The 17,144-nt window shown below is 46.8% G+C and overlaps 2 protein-coding genes across 5 annotated transcripts in view; both read right to left on the bottom strand.

Moving 5' to 3' along the window:
• Nucleotides 1–4,233, bottom strand: part of TIMM44 (translocase of inner mitochondrial membrane 44) — a 65,003-nt gene extending 60,770 nt beyond the window's left edge. For both annotated transcript variants that reach the window (XR_012642661.1, XM_074978432.1), the window contains exon 1: nt 4,172–4,233. Coding sequence is in view for 1 of the 2 variants with exons in the window: in XM_074978432.1 (XP_074834533.1) it covers nt 4,172–4,207 (36 nt within the window). In the remaining variant the exon portion in view is untranslated. The remainder of the gene's footprint in view (nt 1–4,171) is intronic.
• A 4,124-nt stretch (nt 4,234–8,357) lies between these two features.
• Nucleotides 8,358–17,144, bottom strand: part of LOC142002331 (heterogeneous nuclear ribonucleoprotein M-like) — a 30,201-nt gene continuing 21,414 nt past the window's right edge. For all 3 annotated transcript variants that reach the window (XM_074978348.1, XM_074978349.1, XM_074978350.1), the window contains 3 exons: nt 15,650–16,428; nt 15,301–15,352; nt 8,358–8,789 (listed from right to left, as the gene is read on the bottom strand). In XM_074978348.1, coding sequence (XP_074834449.1) covers nt 8,626–8,789; nt 15,301–15,352; nt 15,650–16,428 — 995 coding nt within the window. In that variant the 3' untranslated portion in view covers nt 8,358–8,625. The remainder of the gene's footprint in view (nt 8,790–15,300; nt 15,353–15,649; nt 16,429–17,144) is intronic.

The raw sequence follows: 17,144 nt of genomic DNA, 5'->3' as shown, positions 1-17,144 counted from the left end.
ACGTAAAGAATTTTACTGGCTAATCTTTGGATCAGATCAGCAATCTATACTAGAAATACTTCACCAGCGTTTGGATTCACAGAACAAACCACAAAGCACTGCTCCATCCCCAACGCTCACTAGTATAAGACACAGGAAGGACAGACCATATGGTATGCCCCAATACAGGTGAGTTTGTCATTGTTTTGGGAAGATGACATGATACTACTATAACAGCTACGCCCTCACTCCAGAGTAACTAGATGTTTCTGCCACTATTAGCAGTCAAAATTTCATGGTGTAATTCAATTGCCATTTGTAATCTTAAGAGCTAATGTCCAAGAGTTCACACCTCACAGTAACTACTATTTGCAAATGCTGATTACTGGATTAAACTGTATTTGGGATATTCTTTTCAGTTTGAAGGATGAGAAGCATGTTTCGAAAAAGAAAAGTTAACTGTTTTGGCTGAAAAGCAGTGGGAAAGCCTATAACTACTTGCAGCTTCAGGCCTACATCCCCTGCTCCCTGGAGAATTCTGCGCCGCTGTGCCAGCACAGAATTAACATCCTCTACACATCCTCCTCCTCCTGAAGAATAACTGAAGGGCCAAGATATTGTATTATGATGGATTTTGGCCAGTCTTTGTTCAAAAATCCTTAATAAAGTTATACAACGTAGGCCCCAAACCTTCCATTCTAAGTGAACAAGGTATGGCAGAGTCTCTTTTTAGTTACTCAGTATTAAACAAGTGCTAAGTGTTGTGAAAGCAGTAACTGGGGCTCATATTGAAATACAGCATCGTAATTCATTGGAGATGTGTACAAAAGTCTGCAAAAGCAAGATAATGGATCTTCTTCAGCCTAGCTCCAGAAAAGGTCTAATATGTCAACATGTCTACAGATGCCAATCTGAGTCCAGAAAGGAGTAGCAGCATATATGTCTTGCTTATTTGTTCCTTTATGTTTCAAGGCCATATAGGAATGTACCTATGGTAACACCTACTAGAAGGTGTCATCTGACATTCCTAAAGACTAGGAATGGGAATTTAACCTATCTTCTACAAGAGAAAACTTACAATAGCTTTGTAGTCACATGTAAACCTGACCCAAGGGCGGAGCACTTATGTAATCTTTTAGATGACTGACTTATTTGCACTACTTGTGTCTTGCTGATAGCATCTGCCCGGGGTCCTTGGGGAACACCCACCCCCTTTGCTTCTCTCCACTCACTGGCACCCTATATACAGTAAAATTCCTTTAAACCAGCCTCTGATGATTAGGAAATCCCGATGGTCCAGCAACTGGCAAAAATAACCCCATTTACATAGATAATCTGGCAAAATCTGATGGTCCATCATACAGTGGTCCCCTGAGATACATGAGGGTTGCGTGCCACAACACCCTTGCATACCTTAACATTTGCATAAATCAGGGGGCTTGGGTGGTGGGTTGGGGTTATGGGGGAGAGGCAAGAGGATTAAGCCTGGGGTGGGTTAGGGCTGCAGGGGGTGGAGTTGAACCAGGGAGTGCAGGAGTGGTGAGGTGCAGCTGGGGGTGTGTGGGGGTGGTGATGGCCAACAGTCTGGAAAATTTGGTAATCCGGCACCTGTCCGGTGCCAGATATGCTGGACTAAAGGAATTTCACTTAATTCTGTCAGGTTCATTGTGCCTAACAAGCAAAATTGCTCTCCGCCAGCTGCGCATAATAAAGCTCTTGTGTTTGAATGTCTGTTTCTTCAATAATTGATACAGATGGGAAGTTGAAGGGAAGCCACAAGAGGGGTCACTTTGCAATTCCGCCTTTTGTCCACCATGACTGATGAGGTACTAGAAGAAATGGGCCAGAGCCACCAACCTTTGAAAGGAAGGGGGCAGAGGCAGCCTTCCTCATAGCGGCCAGCTTGCGGGGCCACATAGCAAGACACAAAGGGCTTTTTGGGGGATAACACAGCCTGGGAGGTCAGAAGTGGGATGGGACACACTGGGATGGGGCACAAGAGCTAGTGGGGTGACACTGAACAAAGGGCTGACTGGGAGTGGGGGCACAGGGCCACATGGGAGGGAAGGGTGGGTGTGCAGGGCCGGATGGGCGCAGCTATGATTGGGCAAGTGTGGGTGAAGGGAAACATGGAGACGTGAAGATATGCCTGACTGAACAGGAACATTTGGGGATGGGGGAGGGAGGTGCACAGACACAAGGGGAGGGGGCAGATGTGCCTAACTCAATGGAAAATACTAGAAGTCATCCAGGGCAGAAGTTCCCAGATCCCTAACAAATCTCCCCCTCCCACCCACAAACACCACCACTCCAGGTTCATTCCCCAGCTAATGTTCAGCAACTAGTTCCCTCTCCCTGAGCTCCTCCATTACCCTGACCCCTTCAAGTCTTTGCATTGTGGGACCTGTTTCTGTATTGTAGTTTAAATAATTATTACTCAAAGATCTGTATTAGTGTTTTGAGTAAGGAATTCATTTCCTGATTTTTTTGCCTACATTACAGACATACTGATGGGTATTTTGAAATTACCAAAATGATTGAAAGTGCCATGGTTATACTGTATTATTTTAACTAATGAAATATGCAGAATTTTAAAATCTTATGTGCAGAATACTTTGCCACAAAATTTGGCCCGAAGCAATCTCCTTCCTCAGATACATGTCAATGTCCCATTTCAGAAACGAGCCTTGCCCCTGCTCACAACATGGAGGAAGACACTTCTACGGCTTTATGCTAGTGGCAGGGTGACAAAGTACTTTCGTTGCACTGAACAAAAATTGTTAAGCAGCAATGAACTTGGGCTGGGAGAAAACAAATGACAGGTACCTGTTCTGTAACTGGTGTTCTTCAAGATGAGCTGCTCATGTCCATTCCAAGTTGGGTACGTGCGGGCACACGCCCAGTCGCTAGAAGCTTTTTGCCCTAGCTAGTAGCCACAGGGTGGGTGTGGCAACCCCAGAGCAGTGCTGATATGCTGACCAATATATACACTGCACAACACACACACACACCCCACCACGACCCCCTTCCTTCTTGCCAGCTACTCCAACAGCGAGTAGGGTGGGAGGGTTTGAGTATGGACATGAGTAACATATCTCAAAGAACACCAGTTACAGAACAGGCAACTGTATTTTCTTCTTTGAATGATTGCTCATGTCCATTCCAAGTTGGGTGAATACAAGCCAATGCCTAAGAGGTGGGGTCAGAGCCCCAAATGGACTGCAGGACATCCCTGCCCACTGCAGCATCTTCCCATGCAGACTACATCAAAGCATAATGTAATGTAATGTAAACGTATGAACTGAGGTGGCCACCCTACAGATGTCCTATTTACAATAACTTCACTAATAAAGAAAGTTGCAGAGCTTTAACATTTAGATGGAGGCTGGCAGCATTAGCAAGTCTTTGGTTAATCCACAGGCAGTCATGGCTTTCAGCAAGCTCACGGATGCACGGGGAAAGAGTGGTGGAACTGAGCTCCTGCCTCACATACTGCTGTTGGCAGACGTGCCGGGGGGTTGCGGAACCCTGCTTGAGAGTAATGTGATACAGAACGTTGACATTTGTTTTATGTATTCAATAACTAGGTGAGAAAGGGAATGTAACCTTTGGAAAGGTCACCAGCAGTCAGTCTAACGTTATAAATTCTATTATGAAATGACCCACTGAGGCAGTGAGCTACATTTGCTGGACGATGCCCAGAGCGCTGAGGCAGGCACCTCAGGGCCATGCAGGTCAGGGTCCTGGACCGTAACACCCTCTGACCTTCGCTGTTGTCTTTCCCCGCTCAGAGGGGTCGCCCCAGTCCAGCAGCTGGAGGGCGGGAGGGGACCCACCACACTTGGAACAGAATAGCAGCCGGATCGGAGGGGAGCAGACCCGGCTGCGCTCGGCCCGGCCCAGCCCAAGCCCCAAGGGCGATGCCTGGCACTTGGCCTTCTTCCCGCCTCTACCACCGACCACCTCCTCCGGCCCGGTCCCGCCCCGGGACATGCGAGGCTCCCGCCTCCAGCGCAGTCTGGCCCGGCGCCTAGGCCGCTGCCGGGCAGAGGGGCAAGATACAGCCGCTCCTGGAGCCCGCGGCCCCGAAGGCCCAGCTAGGGTCAGGAGAGCAGCTCGCGGCGAGAGCGGCACACGGCGCTCGGCCCGGCTCAGCCCGGCTCGGCTCCCAGCCGCTCCCCGCCCCGCTCACCCGGCAACCCCAGGCCGCCGCCGCCGCCGCCGCCATCTTGGGAGCGAAGCGTGCGTAACCTGCCCGCGGCGCCCCGCTATGACGTCACTCACCCCCGCCGCGCCTTGTTGTCTCTGCCCGGCCCGAAGGCTGCACGTGTCCGGCCCCAAGGGTGGGGTCGCAGGAAGCGGCTCCTCTCGCTCACTGCAGCGGGAGGCTTGCAGAGCAGCGCGGGGCGCCGCGCGTGGGTCCCGGCTTCGAGCGACACCCCGCGAGGAGAAAGCTGCTCGCGCCGGCCGGCTGCAGCGAACGGTTCCCGGCTCAGGCACTGGCAGCAAGGGACCGAGGGAGACGGGGCGCAGCACCCCTTTGGGGAGCATAACACGTCCAGAGGCTCAGCCCGATCGGCTGCTGGGGCTCCGGCCCATTTACCGCATTAAAATGCTGAAGGAGGTTCGTGTGTTTGTTCACATTTCTGTACCGATATTAATAAAGCCTAAAACTTATAGTCTACATGCTCACTTCCGTGGGTCCAGACCCTACTGGAAACTCCCCCCCGCTTGGATTACACGAGACAGGTTGTGGGGGGCCCTGGTAATTGTTGGGACAAAAAAAAGGACCCAACGTAAATTGTTCGCTCACCCTTGCCTTTTATAGTGCAGAACTATGAGAGAACACCAGAGCTGGTGCTTCCACATTTCCAGCACTCATGCATGTGGCAAGCACTGTCCCTTCACCCCAATGTTAAATTGACACAGGCACTTAAAGAATGGGAACTGCTTGCAAAATTACCCAGTCTTGACTAAGTTTTCTACACCTCGTGGAATTTCCAAGTGTAAAAAACACCTAATTGTCTATAGAGCTTTGACTTTTCCACCATGGACTTGGGACCTGGACCCACAAAAGGGAGCAAAACGTAGTGCCTTACTTTTAGATGCCTCAAATCACTGGAACAGTGGGATCCACCAAGCCTTTGCGAGGTACCTAGGCTCCCTGCACAATCAACGGAGTGAGAGGTTCCCATGAATGGAATCCACAACAGCTTGCATATCACTCAATGGCTGTGTTTACAATAGCAGTTCTTTTGAAAGATTTTTCAAAAGGGGGCTCTTGAAAGAGCCCACAGAGCATCTACACACAAAAAGTGTTCTTTTGAAAGTAAATCAAAAGAATGGGGTGCTCCTTTTGATATCACACTTCCTTTGCCATCTCAGGAAGAGCACTTTTCTAAAGCTTTTGAAAGAAAATGTGTGTGGATGCTGCACAGGGCCTCTCTCTTGAAAGAAGGGTTTTCATTTTCAATCCCTCACCCATTCTTCTGAAAGAGCTGGGGGCTGTGTGAACGCTCTTTCGAAAGAGATCACTCTTTTGATCTGCTCTTTCGTGTGTGGATGCACTCTTTTGAAAGTTCTTTTGGAAGAGATCTTCCGGAAGAGCTTCTTTCAAAAGAATGCTATATTTTAGACATAGCTAGTATGTTTGAGGTGCTCATGCCTGTTGTATCCTTTGCATCCAGCCTAACAGATGCCAAGTCTATGCTGCAGGGAAGCACTTACCCTGTTCGTGATCCACAGTGGAACACCCTGTACTTGGCCACATCTACACTAGCCCCTTCCTTTTGGAAGGGGCATGGTAATGAGTTGGGAAGATGCTAATGAGGCACTGCAATGAATATGCAGTGTCATTAGCATAATGGCAGCTGCACTTTCGAATCACACATGGCCACCATTATTCATGGCAGCATTATTAACTCATTAGCTCCTTCCTGACTCGCTCATTACCATGTCCCTTCTGAGAGGAAGGGGCTAGTGTAGACATAGCCCTGGAGTCAGGTTGCTTGGACATCAAAGAAGTTTCTGCCAGTGATGGTGGTGATAGTGCCTGCCTGCTTTATAAAACTTATCCCAGTGGTTAGATCGCTGAGCCTTGGTCTCCACATCCTGGCAGAGTTTCCCCTTCTGCTCACCAGGAAAAGGAGAGAGCCAAATTTGAATCCTAGCTCTCGAGAACATGTCCTAACAACTGGACTATACAACACTGACAGAGGTCTCCCAGTTGAAGCTGTTGCACTGTGTGTGAAAGTTTGTTCTGTGAACATGGAACTAGACCCTGGGATCCCCCATTTGCCAGGTGAGTGCTCTAACTATTGAGCTGAGTTAGAGAAGGTAACATTACACGTCCAGCCAGATTTTGATCAGGGGCTGAGCTGGTAGGCATGCTCACAGCATGCCTCAGAAGGTTGAGTACAGTAGGAAAGATACATGTTCCTTTTTCTCTCTCCCCATTTTGTTGATCAGGCATGAGACAGGCACTTTGGCACGTACAATAAAACAGCAGTGCATATGCACAGAGGCAGGAATTTAGGTGGTGAGCAAATCTAAGCACCTACAAGGTTTGGCAGCTAAAACGGGGGTTTGGCACATACATCCCTTTGTGGATCTGAGCCAAAATACCAGACAATGTTCAAGTGAGACTCAGTCTCAGTATTTTTTTCTCACCTCATTTCAGGCAAGATTTCATTTTCATGCACAGGGACACACTTAATTCGCTTAAGTTTCACTGTAAGTATCTCCAAGTCACACTTCACTATTTAGTCAATACCTTGAGCTAAAATAAAGAATGGTTTTCTTTCTGCTCTGGGTATGGTTGGGACGATTGCATGTTGCAAATAGGGTCTACCTCCTTAAATAAGTCTAGGGAATAGCAAGGAACCCTGTTCCCTACAAAATAGTTCCTGGACAACTCGCCCTGGTAGAAGATCTCTTGAAATGGCAGTTTCCACTTGGGTTCCTGCTTCCAACATGAGACTGAGGGTGAAATCCACTCAGGTGGGGCCACAGACATTCAGATATTGAAGCTAGTGTGCAAAAACCAGTATAGTTTTAAGTCTTATGTTGAAAGTTTTAAAAGCTAGTTTAAAAGTGATTACAGACGGGGTATATTTCACAGGATCACAAGCACTCTAGGTTTCTGAATTACTTACGCTAAGATTTTTCTAAGTATAAGACAGCTGTGGACATGAAGTCAGTGGATGTGATATACCTCGACTTCAGCAAGGCTTTTGATAAGGTCTCCCACAACATTCTTGTCCATAAGTTAAGGAAATATGGATTGGATCCTTCAACTATAAGATGGATAGAAAGCTGGCTTGATGGTCAGGCCCAACGGGTAGTGGTCAATATCTGGATGGCGGTCTGTTTCAAGCGGAGTGCCGCAAGGCTCGGTTCTGGGGCTGGTGTTATTCAACATCTTTATTAACGACCTGGATGAGGGACTGGGTTGCACCCTCAGCAAGTTTGCGGATGTCACAAAACTAGGGGGAGAGATAGATACGTTGGAGGGTAGAGAGAGAACCGGACGGACCTGGATAAATTGGAGGACTGGGCCAAAAGAAATCTGATGCGGTTCAATAAGGAGAAGTAAAGAGACCTGCACCTGGGGCAGAAGAATCCCAAACATTGTTACAGGCTGGGGACCAACTGGCTCAGCAGCAGTACGATGGAAAGGGACCTCAGGGTTATGGTGGATGAAAGGCTGGATATGAGTAAACAGTGTGTGCCAGGAAAGCTAACGGCATACTCGGGTGCATTAGGAGGATCATTTCGAGCAGATCTAGGCAAGTAGTTATTCCTCTTTATTCGGCACTGGTGAGGCCACATCTGGAATATTGTGTCCAGTTCCACCCCCCCCCGCCAGTATAAAAAGGATGTGGATTTGCTAGAGCAGGTTCAGCGAAGGGCAACAAAAATCATTAAGGGTCTGGAACACAAGACTTATGAGGATAGGCTGAGGGATTTGGGCTTGTTTAGTTTAACACAAGAGAAGACTTAGAGGTGACTTAATAGCAGCCTTCAACTTCCTGAAGGGGAGCTCTAAAGATGAGGGTGAGAAATTGTTCTCAGTGGTGTCAGATGGCAGAACAAGGAGTAATGGTCAGAAGTTGAAGAGGGAAAGGTGTAGGTTAGATATTAGGAAAAACTTCTTCACCAGGCAGGTGGTGAAGCATTGGAATGCGATGCCTAGAGAGGTGGTGGATTCTCCATCCCTTGAGGTTTTTAAGTCCTGGCTGGACAAGGTCCTGGCTGGGATGACTGAGTAGGGGTTGATCCTGCTTGAAGCAGGGAGCTGGACTAGATGACCTCCTGAGGTCCCTTCCAGCCCTATGATTCTGTGATTTGCTGACAGTAACTGATGCGTCAACGATAGAAAGCTTTCAGTAACTGGCATTTATTATCAAAGTCATACCATATACATCCGTTATGTCAACAAGATGCCACAACTACAAAAAAGATTGTGCACATTGCCATTTCAATGCAAAACAGTAAAATGGAAATCGATTTGTTAAAAAAGTACTTAAAATTACTCCAGAAAGCAAGAGAATTGTTGTAATGTCTTTACACCCAGTCAAATTAAAATGGCTAACAAGAAAAATACAAATTCAAAATATCTGGTACAGTGTTTAAAAGGCAACTAATTTAAGCATTTCTATCAATTCGCACATCAATTTCCCTGCCACGAAGCTGTATCCCATTCATCATTCGGCAAGCTCTCTCAGCCACTTCCGGGGACTCAAATCTAACAACGCCACATCCTTTTGATTTCCCATTCTCCATCTTGATGTCTGCATACAGAACATGACCTGGAAAAAGCGTTTGTATTTAGTGTAATACAATCACTCCATAAGGCAATATCTAACCAGGTTCCTACACAGAACAATCTTGCAACTGCAGCACTCTGAAAGGTCTCGAATACAGCATTCCAAACAACAATAAAAAGCATGCATTTAGAACGCTTTTTGGAATCAAATTTAGGTGTGACTGACTCCACATTTATGAAGGATTGTTCTTAAAATTAAACATACACTTAAGAAATTTGATTGGAATCTGTTTCTTTCCACTAATCTGCACCATTCACGCATTTCCCACTCTTAGGAAGATACTGCTTGACTGTTTTCAGAAAGCCAGACAAGACCTGCCCTCCTTTTTTCAAAGGGGTTCACAGGAAAAGTGCACAGATGACCCTCTTTAATTTTGTAGTGAAGGCCACAGTGCAGTATTCTTATTCACCAGAATGAGCAAGGAGTCAGCATAACGAACTAACCATAGATAAATAAATCTCAAACTGCTTCCTAACTGGCACCCTCCTTTCCATGATATCCCTACAAAGCCATTCCAACAAAATACATGAGCCATATTGTTAAATTAATCTACCCATGTCCAGAAATCCTTTCAGGACAGCAGGGAATATATGCGTCTATTAATTGAATGGTTCTAAACTTTGTGTTCTGAAATAGTTCTGCGTGGAAGGCATACATCATCTGAGCCAGCAGTTCTCACTCTTCTCCATATCATGACACTATCTAAGAGGAAGAATTTCTGAATCTGCCTCCCACATGTGACTGGAGATGATTTAAAGATTAAGTTTAAATCTAATCACATTCCTTCAATCCTTTATTGGATGAATCTGCAAGACACAGGACCTGAGTTTTTAAAGTGAACAAGAGGCCCAGAATCTTGCTATCAGCCTACAACTGGAAGGTGGAATTCTGAACTCATGGCTCATTGTTACAGAAAAAGTATTTTAGTACTTTAGGGTTGGGGCATAAAGTTTTCTATTACAGGAGTATTTAACTGTCTGATATATTAAATCCCTGTAAGAAACTCACTAGTAGTCCCATCCCTATCCGTAACTGTAGAAAGCCTGATGTACCCAGTAGGATTCCCAAGTGTCCAGTTTTCAACCAGAATGGTCCTGGCTGACCAGGCCATCCAAAGTCCAATTGCCAGAGCTCGCAAGCTCCCTACCTGACTCAGTACAGATCCCAGAAGCAGCATTATGACCCTCTAGCTCCTAAGCGCAGGGATGACCAAGGGGGCTCTACATGCTGCCCCTGCCACATGCACTGGCTCTGCAATTCCAGCTGGTTGGGAACCACAGATAATGGGAACTGCAGGGGCAGCATCTGTGCATGGAAACAACATGCACTCTGCAGAGCTGCCTAGCTTCCCCTATGCCTAGGAGCCAAAGAACATGTTGCACCTTCCAGGAAGCCTCTCCCCAGCCCCCTCAAGGTAAAGCTGCCTGTCCAGTGGTCATACTTCCTCCCACACTCCAACCCTGACTCAGCAGAGTCTCCTCCCATGCTCCAAACGCCTCAGCTTTATCCCCCCGACCCAGGCCTGTAACTCCCTCCTGCAACCCAAATCACTAATTCTCGGGCCAGTCCAACCCTCTGCCCCAGCCAGGAATTCAGCCCACCAATCTTAACCCCTCATTTCTGGCTTCACCCTAGAGCTGGCACCCCCAGCCAGGGCCCTCATCCCCTAGCTCAGTAAAAATTTAGGGTGAGTTCAGTGACAGAGCAAGTGACAGAGAGAAGGGGTAAATGGAAAGACCAGTGGGGGAAGCCTTGGGGAGGGGGCCAGGCAGAAGTGTTCAGTTTTGAGCAATTTGGAAGCTGCCAATTCCGGTACCCAAGGCTGTCTCTTAAGGCTTATGTTAACACTATGAAATAAAGCTGAACTTAAAGTTGGCTTTTTAATGCTAGATTTTATAAAGTAGAAGTTGTGTCCACAAGTGTTCAGGAAGTTGACTTACCATGTCTCCATCGCCTAATCTATGTTTGACTGTGAGCAATGCATTTTGGGTACCTATCCCACAGTACCTTTTGCCCTGCTGCATTCTGGGTTTTTGTGCCAGTGGCTTGTGGGAAAAAAATGCACCGCGAGTGCTTGTGGATGTCTGATGTCATCATCGCAGAATGCAAAGTACCCACCCCTACCAGAAAACAGCTGACTTTGCGCCTTTTTTTTTGGCCATTTTCCAAAGCCCGTCCTGGACTCACGCCACTGCACAATTCTAGAACTGCTTCTAGCCATTGCAGAGTGCGTTATGGCCTCTATGGAGTGTTGTGGAGTATTCAGACAAAGGCAATGGGAGGATGAGCTGGATCTGGAGTGCACTGCTTACAAGGGAGTGCCATTTCTGGAGATATGAAACCAGCACATACTGGTTGGACCACATCATTTTGGCGTTCTGGGACAAATGGCAGTGGGTGCAGAACTTCTGCATCAGCAAGGCCACTTTCACAGAACTTCATGATTTGCTGTCCCCTGCCCTGAACCACAGTGATACCAGAAGGAGACCTGCTTTGATAGTTCACAAATGAGTGGCGATGGCTCTGTGGAACTCTGCAATGTCCAACAGCTACCCATCAGTTGCAAATCGATTCAAGGTAGGCAGATTTACAGTGGGGGCCACGGTGATGCAGATAGCCAATGCAATCTGTTGCTATCTCATGCAGAGAACTGTGACCCTGGGAAATGTCTAGCACCTATTGGACAGCTTTGCTGCCATGGGGTTTCCTAACTGCAGTATGGTGATAGATGGAATGACATCCCCATTATTGCCCCAGACCACCTGGCCTCAGAATACACAAACTGAAAGGGGTACTTCTCCATGGTGTTGCAGGTGTTGGAGGATCACAAAGGTCGTTTCACCCATATCATGGGACGGTTGGGAAAGATGCACGATGCACACAGCTTTAGAAATTTGGGCCTGTAGAGAAAGCTCCTGGATGGGGCTCTCTTCACAGACCAGAAAAATTAACACTGGCAACACGGAGATGCCCATAGTGATAGTGAGTGACCCTGCTTACTCCTTGCTCCCTTGCCTCTTGAAGCCATATACAAGCACCCTGGACTGCAGTCAGGAACATATCAGCTACACACTGAGCAAATGCAGAATGGCAGTGGAATAATGCTTTGGCCATTTAATAGCCAGATTCACGTGCCTTTTGACCTGTTTGGACCTTTCTAAACCAACAATCCCACCATGGTTGCAGTGTGCTGTATTCTACTCATTTGTCAATCAAGGAAGGAGAATTGCATGCCAGACTGTGTTGCAGAGGCAGATGCCATGAGTAGGGCTTACGCACATGGACATTCACAATGCACAACGAGAGGCAACAGCAATCAGGGAGGCTTTTAAAAATTGCTTTATAAATGAGCAGGAAGCCACATGATTCTGCTGCATTTCACTGTTGTGATACCCCCACAATGATCTGTACACCCCACCCCACGTGAATCAATAAATGAGACTGGCCTTCCACAAACAATATTTTTATTTGGGGGGGGGGGGGGGGGCACAGTTAAGGTGCAGGAAAAAAGGGATGTCAAGAGTGGTGGAATAGCCTTCTGCAGTGGGGAGAGGGCATGGTGATGGAGCAGGACCATTACGGGTGTGGGGGGAAGGTGTCAATCTGTATCAAGGGGAGCCTGGGCAGCAGGAAGTGGAGTCTGCATAACGAATCCTGCACTGGGCATCCCCCTGCAGCTCCCTATGGAGCCCAGAATCTCGATTTGCTCCGACAGTCATCAGGAGCTCTCTCGAGTCCTCTTTCCTGTACTGGAGCATGCTTTCACAGGACTGCAGGACACGCTTCCATCCATTCTCTGTCAACTTTTGGTGAACAGTGGCTCCAGTCGGCCTTCTCCAGCTGCTGCAGAATATGGTCCTGTTTGCATCTTTTTCTTCTCCTCATTGTTGCAACCTTGTCTCCCCCATTGATCCTGCCTGCTGAAGAAAGTGAAGGACAAAGTTAGATACAGTTGACACAAAGCACTTACCCATAGAATGAATGGGTCTCTGACAATCACTGCAACTGCCTCCCCAACCCAGGCCACTTTTGGCTTCTTAAAGATGAGTATAAATCAACATCTACAGAACAGAAGATTTTACTTATCCAGACCATTTCACTGTGGACATGGTAAGTTCTTGCTGCTTCAGAAGCGGGTGGGGGTTTGAAATTAAAGTTGTGTAAAATTCTGAACTCTAAAGTGCATGGCTAGGGGGAGGGTTTGATTCCGCCACTTGTGTGGTGAGCTGGATTGGTGGGTGATCCCTGTAAAGTGGAAAGCATGGAAAAAATTCTTGGAAGCTCCTCACCAAGCCAGCAACATGATTATGTTATATAGAAATATACTTATGTCACAGAGCTGGAAGGGACCTTCAGAGGTCACCGAGTCGAATCCCCTGCACTCACAGCAGGACCTATCACCATCCCTGATAGATTTAAATAAACAAATTTGTCCCAGATCCCAAAATCCTGCCCTCCCCCAGGGACTGGACTCAACTGTGGGTTGGGTTTTTTTGTTTTTTTTTAAATGGAGATGTATATCTTCTAGAACTGGAAGGGACCTTGGGAGGTCATCTAGTCCAGTCCCCTGCCCTCTTGGCAGGACTAAGCACCATCCCTGACATCTATTTGCCCCAATCCCTAAATGGCCTCAAGGATTGAGCTCGCAACTCTGGGTTTTAGCAGGCCAATGCTCAACCCACTGAGCTATCCCTCCCCCGCACACAAGGAGGTTGGGGGAGAAAAGGAAGACACACCAACAACTGAAAGCCTGCCAGCCACATGGTGCAGTAAGGCAGTCCTGGGAAATGTGAATGGCCAGGGAGCAGTGCAAAAAAAAAAAAAAGTCTAATAATTCATGTGCATCTTTAGGTTGCTAAGAGACATCAGCCTCCTAAGAATAACAGACACAAAAAGAAAATATGCTCATCCTGTGAGCACAAGGCTGGAAAATTTGCCAAAATGCTGTGAGGCACCATGATACCAGATAACTTACTGGCTGCCTTGCATGGCAAGGTGTGCTATCATGGAAGCTGCAATAAGTCAGGCCTTCCCAAAAACCTCATGCACAAAGTAAGAGTACCTGGCTGAGACCTTCATGGAGATTTCCAGAAAGGATAAGCACTCCATCCCCAGAAAAATATTAACAAGCTGTTCTGAGGGGGCATACATCCTCCATGCCTGACCCCAAGCCTGCTTGTAACAGTTTAAAAATTGTACTCACAAACAAATCTATACCTAAACCCAGACACATCCCACTTCTCATTCTAAAAGAAATACTCACTAGAAGAGCTGGTCCCCAGAGGTTCAGATGTCGATGATGAGGGGACACCCAAAGTTGAGGGTGAAGAGCTCCGGGTGGCAGGATCAGCTTCACAGAGCCCCTGCTGATGTCACTGTCCTCTTCATCAACCTCTGCCACCTGCTCCCCTTCTTGGTTCAGCTCCTCTCAGCTCCCACTGGACTCCTCAGTACAGCCTCCTGAAGAGTCCCAGTTAAGGTAGGAGAGCATGGTTGGGTCCCCCGCAAAAATAGAGTCCAGCTGTTCGTAGTACTGCCATGTCTTCGGAGAGGACCAAGATCACCCGTTGGCTTCCTAGACTTTGTTAGTCTGTCAGAGCTCCTTCACTTTCACCTGTCATTGTTGAGCATCCCGAGAGTAACCTTTTGCCATCATCTCCCACAAAATCTCTTAATAAGTGTCCATATTTTACTTGTGGACTCAGTTTGCCCAGCACTGACTCCTCTCCCCAAACAGCAATGAACTGTAGGATCTTATTATGGGTCCATGCTGGAGACCTCTTGCAACCCTGAGAACTCACATCAGAAGAACCCTAAGTGCTCATGATGGCGAAATGGCTACATTAGATGGTTAGAGATGCGAAGCCTCAATGCAATGGAGGACTCCTGAGGTGTGCTGTTCACACTGATCAGAAAGAAAATTAATTCAAGTTCCCAAGCTTCCTGGTGCCTACTTCTGTGCACCAGGTGAGCAGCAGAGATAAAAGCAGCCAGAACGGACAACTGTGGGGCATTCTGGGATACATGTGGGGCAACTCTGCAGGCCAATAAAAATTGATTTATTTAAAGTAATGCTGTTTCTACACTAGAATTAATCTGACCTTTTACATTCAAACTCCGACTCTGATGGCGGATGCAAGAATGTCAACCTTAGCACTCCCTAAAATCCAACTAATGGTATTTTCAGTGAAGACAGTGACATTGTCAAAAAAAATTGAGCTAACTGCCTTAAATTCGACTTTACGCCGTAGTGTAGACATAGCTTAACTATTGCAAGATGTACAATTACTGCATGTTACTTTTGGTGGAGTATATTGCCTCTAGATGGCAGAATTATAAAGAAGAATTAAAAAAAATGATACAGTTGATTAATGAAGTTTTGGTTAAGTACAGACAGCAGCTGAAGGCATGATTCAAGATATTTGATGTTACACAATGATTTTCCTCCAACAGTCAGTTGTTTGAGGTGCTTTGGTAGTTAAAAGTAACTTACCACACTCATTAAATTTGTCCTTCAGCATCTTCCATGTGAAATCAAAAGGAAGCTGGAGAAAGAAAGCAGTCACATGGTTTATCAATATATCATCAATATAAGTGTTGTTGGCAGAGCATTGTGGAACACACGATTGTGTGCAGTTATAAATTATGGATTTTTCTACTCAGACCTTATAGAAATGATCCCTGTGTATCATTAATACATTTGATGAATACTACAAATACTTAAGATAGTCTAACAATCAAAATGTGCAATACAAACTTTACCGTGTGAAGAAATACTAATACTATGCACCACCACAAAAGGGCTCTGTGAAGTTTAACTAGATTATTCAAGTGTTACTCACATTTCTCACAAATATCTGGCAGGCTTTTCTGGCCACCCCAGCTGGAGGTCCTCCGGTTCCTCCCAGAGTACCTGGAAAACTGCCCGTGAAGTTTCCACGTTCCATGTCCATTGTTCTTTCAAAACTGCTTCCCATTGCAAGTCCCATCCGATCTATACCTGCTCCTATTCCCTGCCCCATGGTAGGCCCCATTCTTTCCATGGGAGTGGCACCCATGCGCTCCAATCCCATTCTGTCCATAGTAGCGGCACCCATACGATCTAATCCTATTCTCTCCATACTAGTTGCTCCCATGCGATCTAGTCCAGCAGGCATTCTATCAATCACTTGACCCATTCCAGTTCCCATTCCAGCTGGTACCATACGATCCATACCTAGAGCCATCCTGTCCATGCCAGAACCCATGCGATCTACTCCTGACCCCATTCGGTCCATAGTTGTACTAACACGATCAATAGCAGAACCCATTCTATCAATGCCAAAACTTATACCAGAACTCATTCGCTCAATGGCTGGGCCCATTCGCTCAATGGCTGGGCCCATTCGCTCAATGCTGGAAGCTATGTGATCTATGCCCAGAGGGGCCATCCGATCAATTCCTGGGGCCATCCGATCAACATTAGAACCCATGCGATCCAAAACAAGACCCATTCTATCTATTTCCGACCCAACTCTCTCCATGCCATGCCCCATCCCAGAAGGTATTCTTTCTATTCCTGCACCCAGCCGATCAATGCCAGGTGCCATCCTTTCAATTCCAGGAATGCTGGCACTTCCACCTAGAACACAATACATGAAGATTTCATTATCTGCAGCATGTGAAGAGGATATTAAATTTGACACATTTGGGTATTTCTGATGTTAGATACTGTACAATTTGCTCAAAGTTTTCAGTGTCCTACTTATTCTGTAGCTGCAGATGTTTAGGCTGACCTGTGATTGAAAAAACTAGATTCTTAATGAGTAGCCCAGTTTCTAGCTCTTTTACATAAAGCTATATTTGGTTCCCACTGGAAAAGAGATGAAAAGTTTGAAGCCATTTGCAAAGTCCAAAGAACAGAAATATGTCATTTCAGCTGTCAAAACATTAACCTGACCATGCACTGCATGGCACCCACAGGGTTAGGGGTGGACATCAAGGTAGGTAGTTGCTGGTGAGTGGAAGGAGTTCAAGACCCTTCTCCCAAAAGGATCAGAATAGACTCTGAAAAGCCTTTGATTTTCCCAGATGCAAAAACCAACAAATTGCATTGGGATGCAACCAGAACAGCTGGCTACAGCAGCTTCGTGAAAAGTGAATATTGCTGGCCACTGAATTAATAGTTTTCTGTTCCCTGAGTGACTATTTGGATGACGTGAGAGCCCAAGCGCACCCAGTGCTAAAGCCCCTCCCCCAGCCTAGTGGGAGGGTCCTGGGCCCAACTGAGTTCTTGGGACAACAACTGAGAAACACAGGAGTGGCAGTGCAGGTCACAGGCTTAAAATGAGGGAACCA

This window comes from Carettochelys insculpta, chromosome 27 (assembly GCF_033958435.1).
Source record: "Carettochelys insculpta isolate YL-2023 chromosome 27, ASM3395843v1, whole genome shotgun sequence".
Classification (NCBI taxonomy): domain Eukaryota; kingdom Metazoa; phylum Chordata; order Testudines; family Carettochelyidae; genus Carettochelys; species Carettochelys insculpta.
Note: the sequence above shows the minus strand (reverse complement) of the source record. Positions and strands in the feature narration are given on the sequence as shown.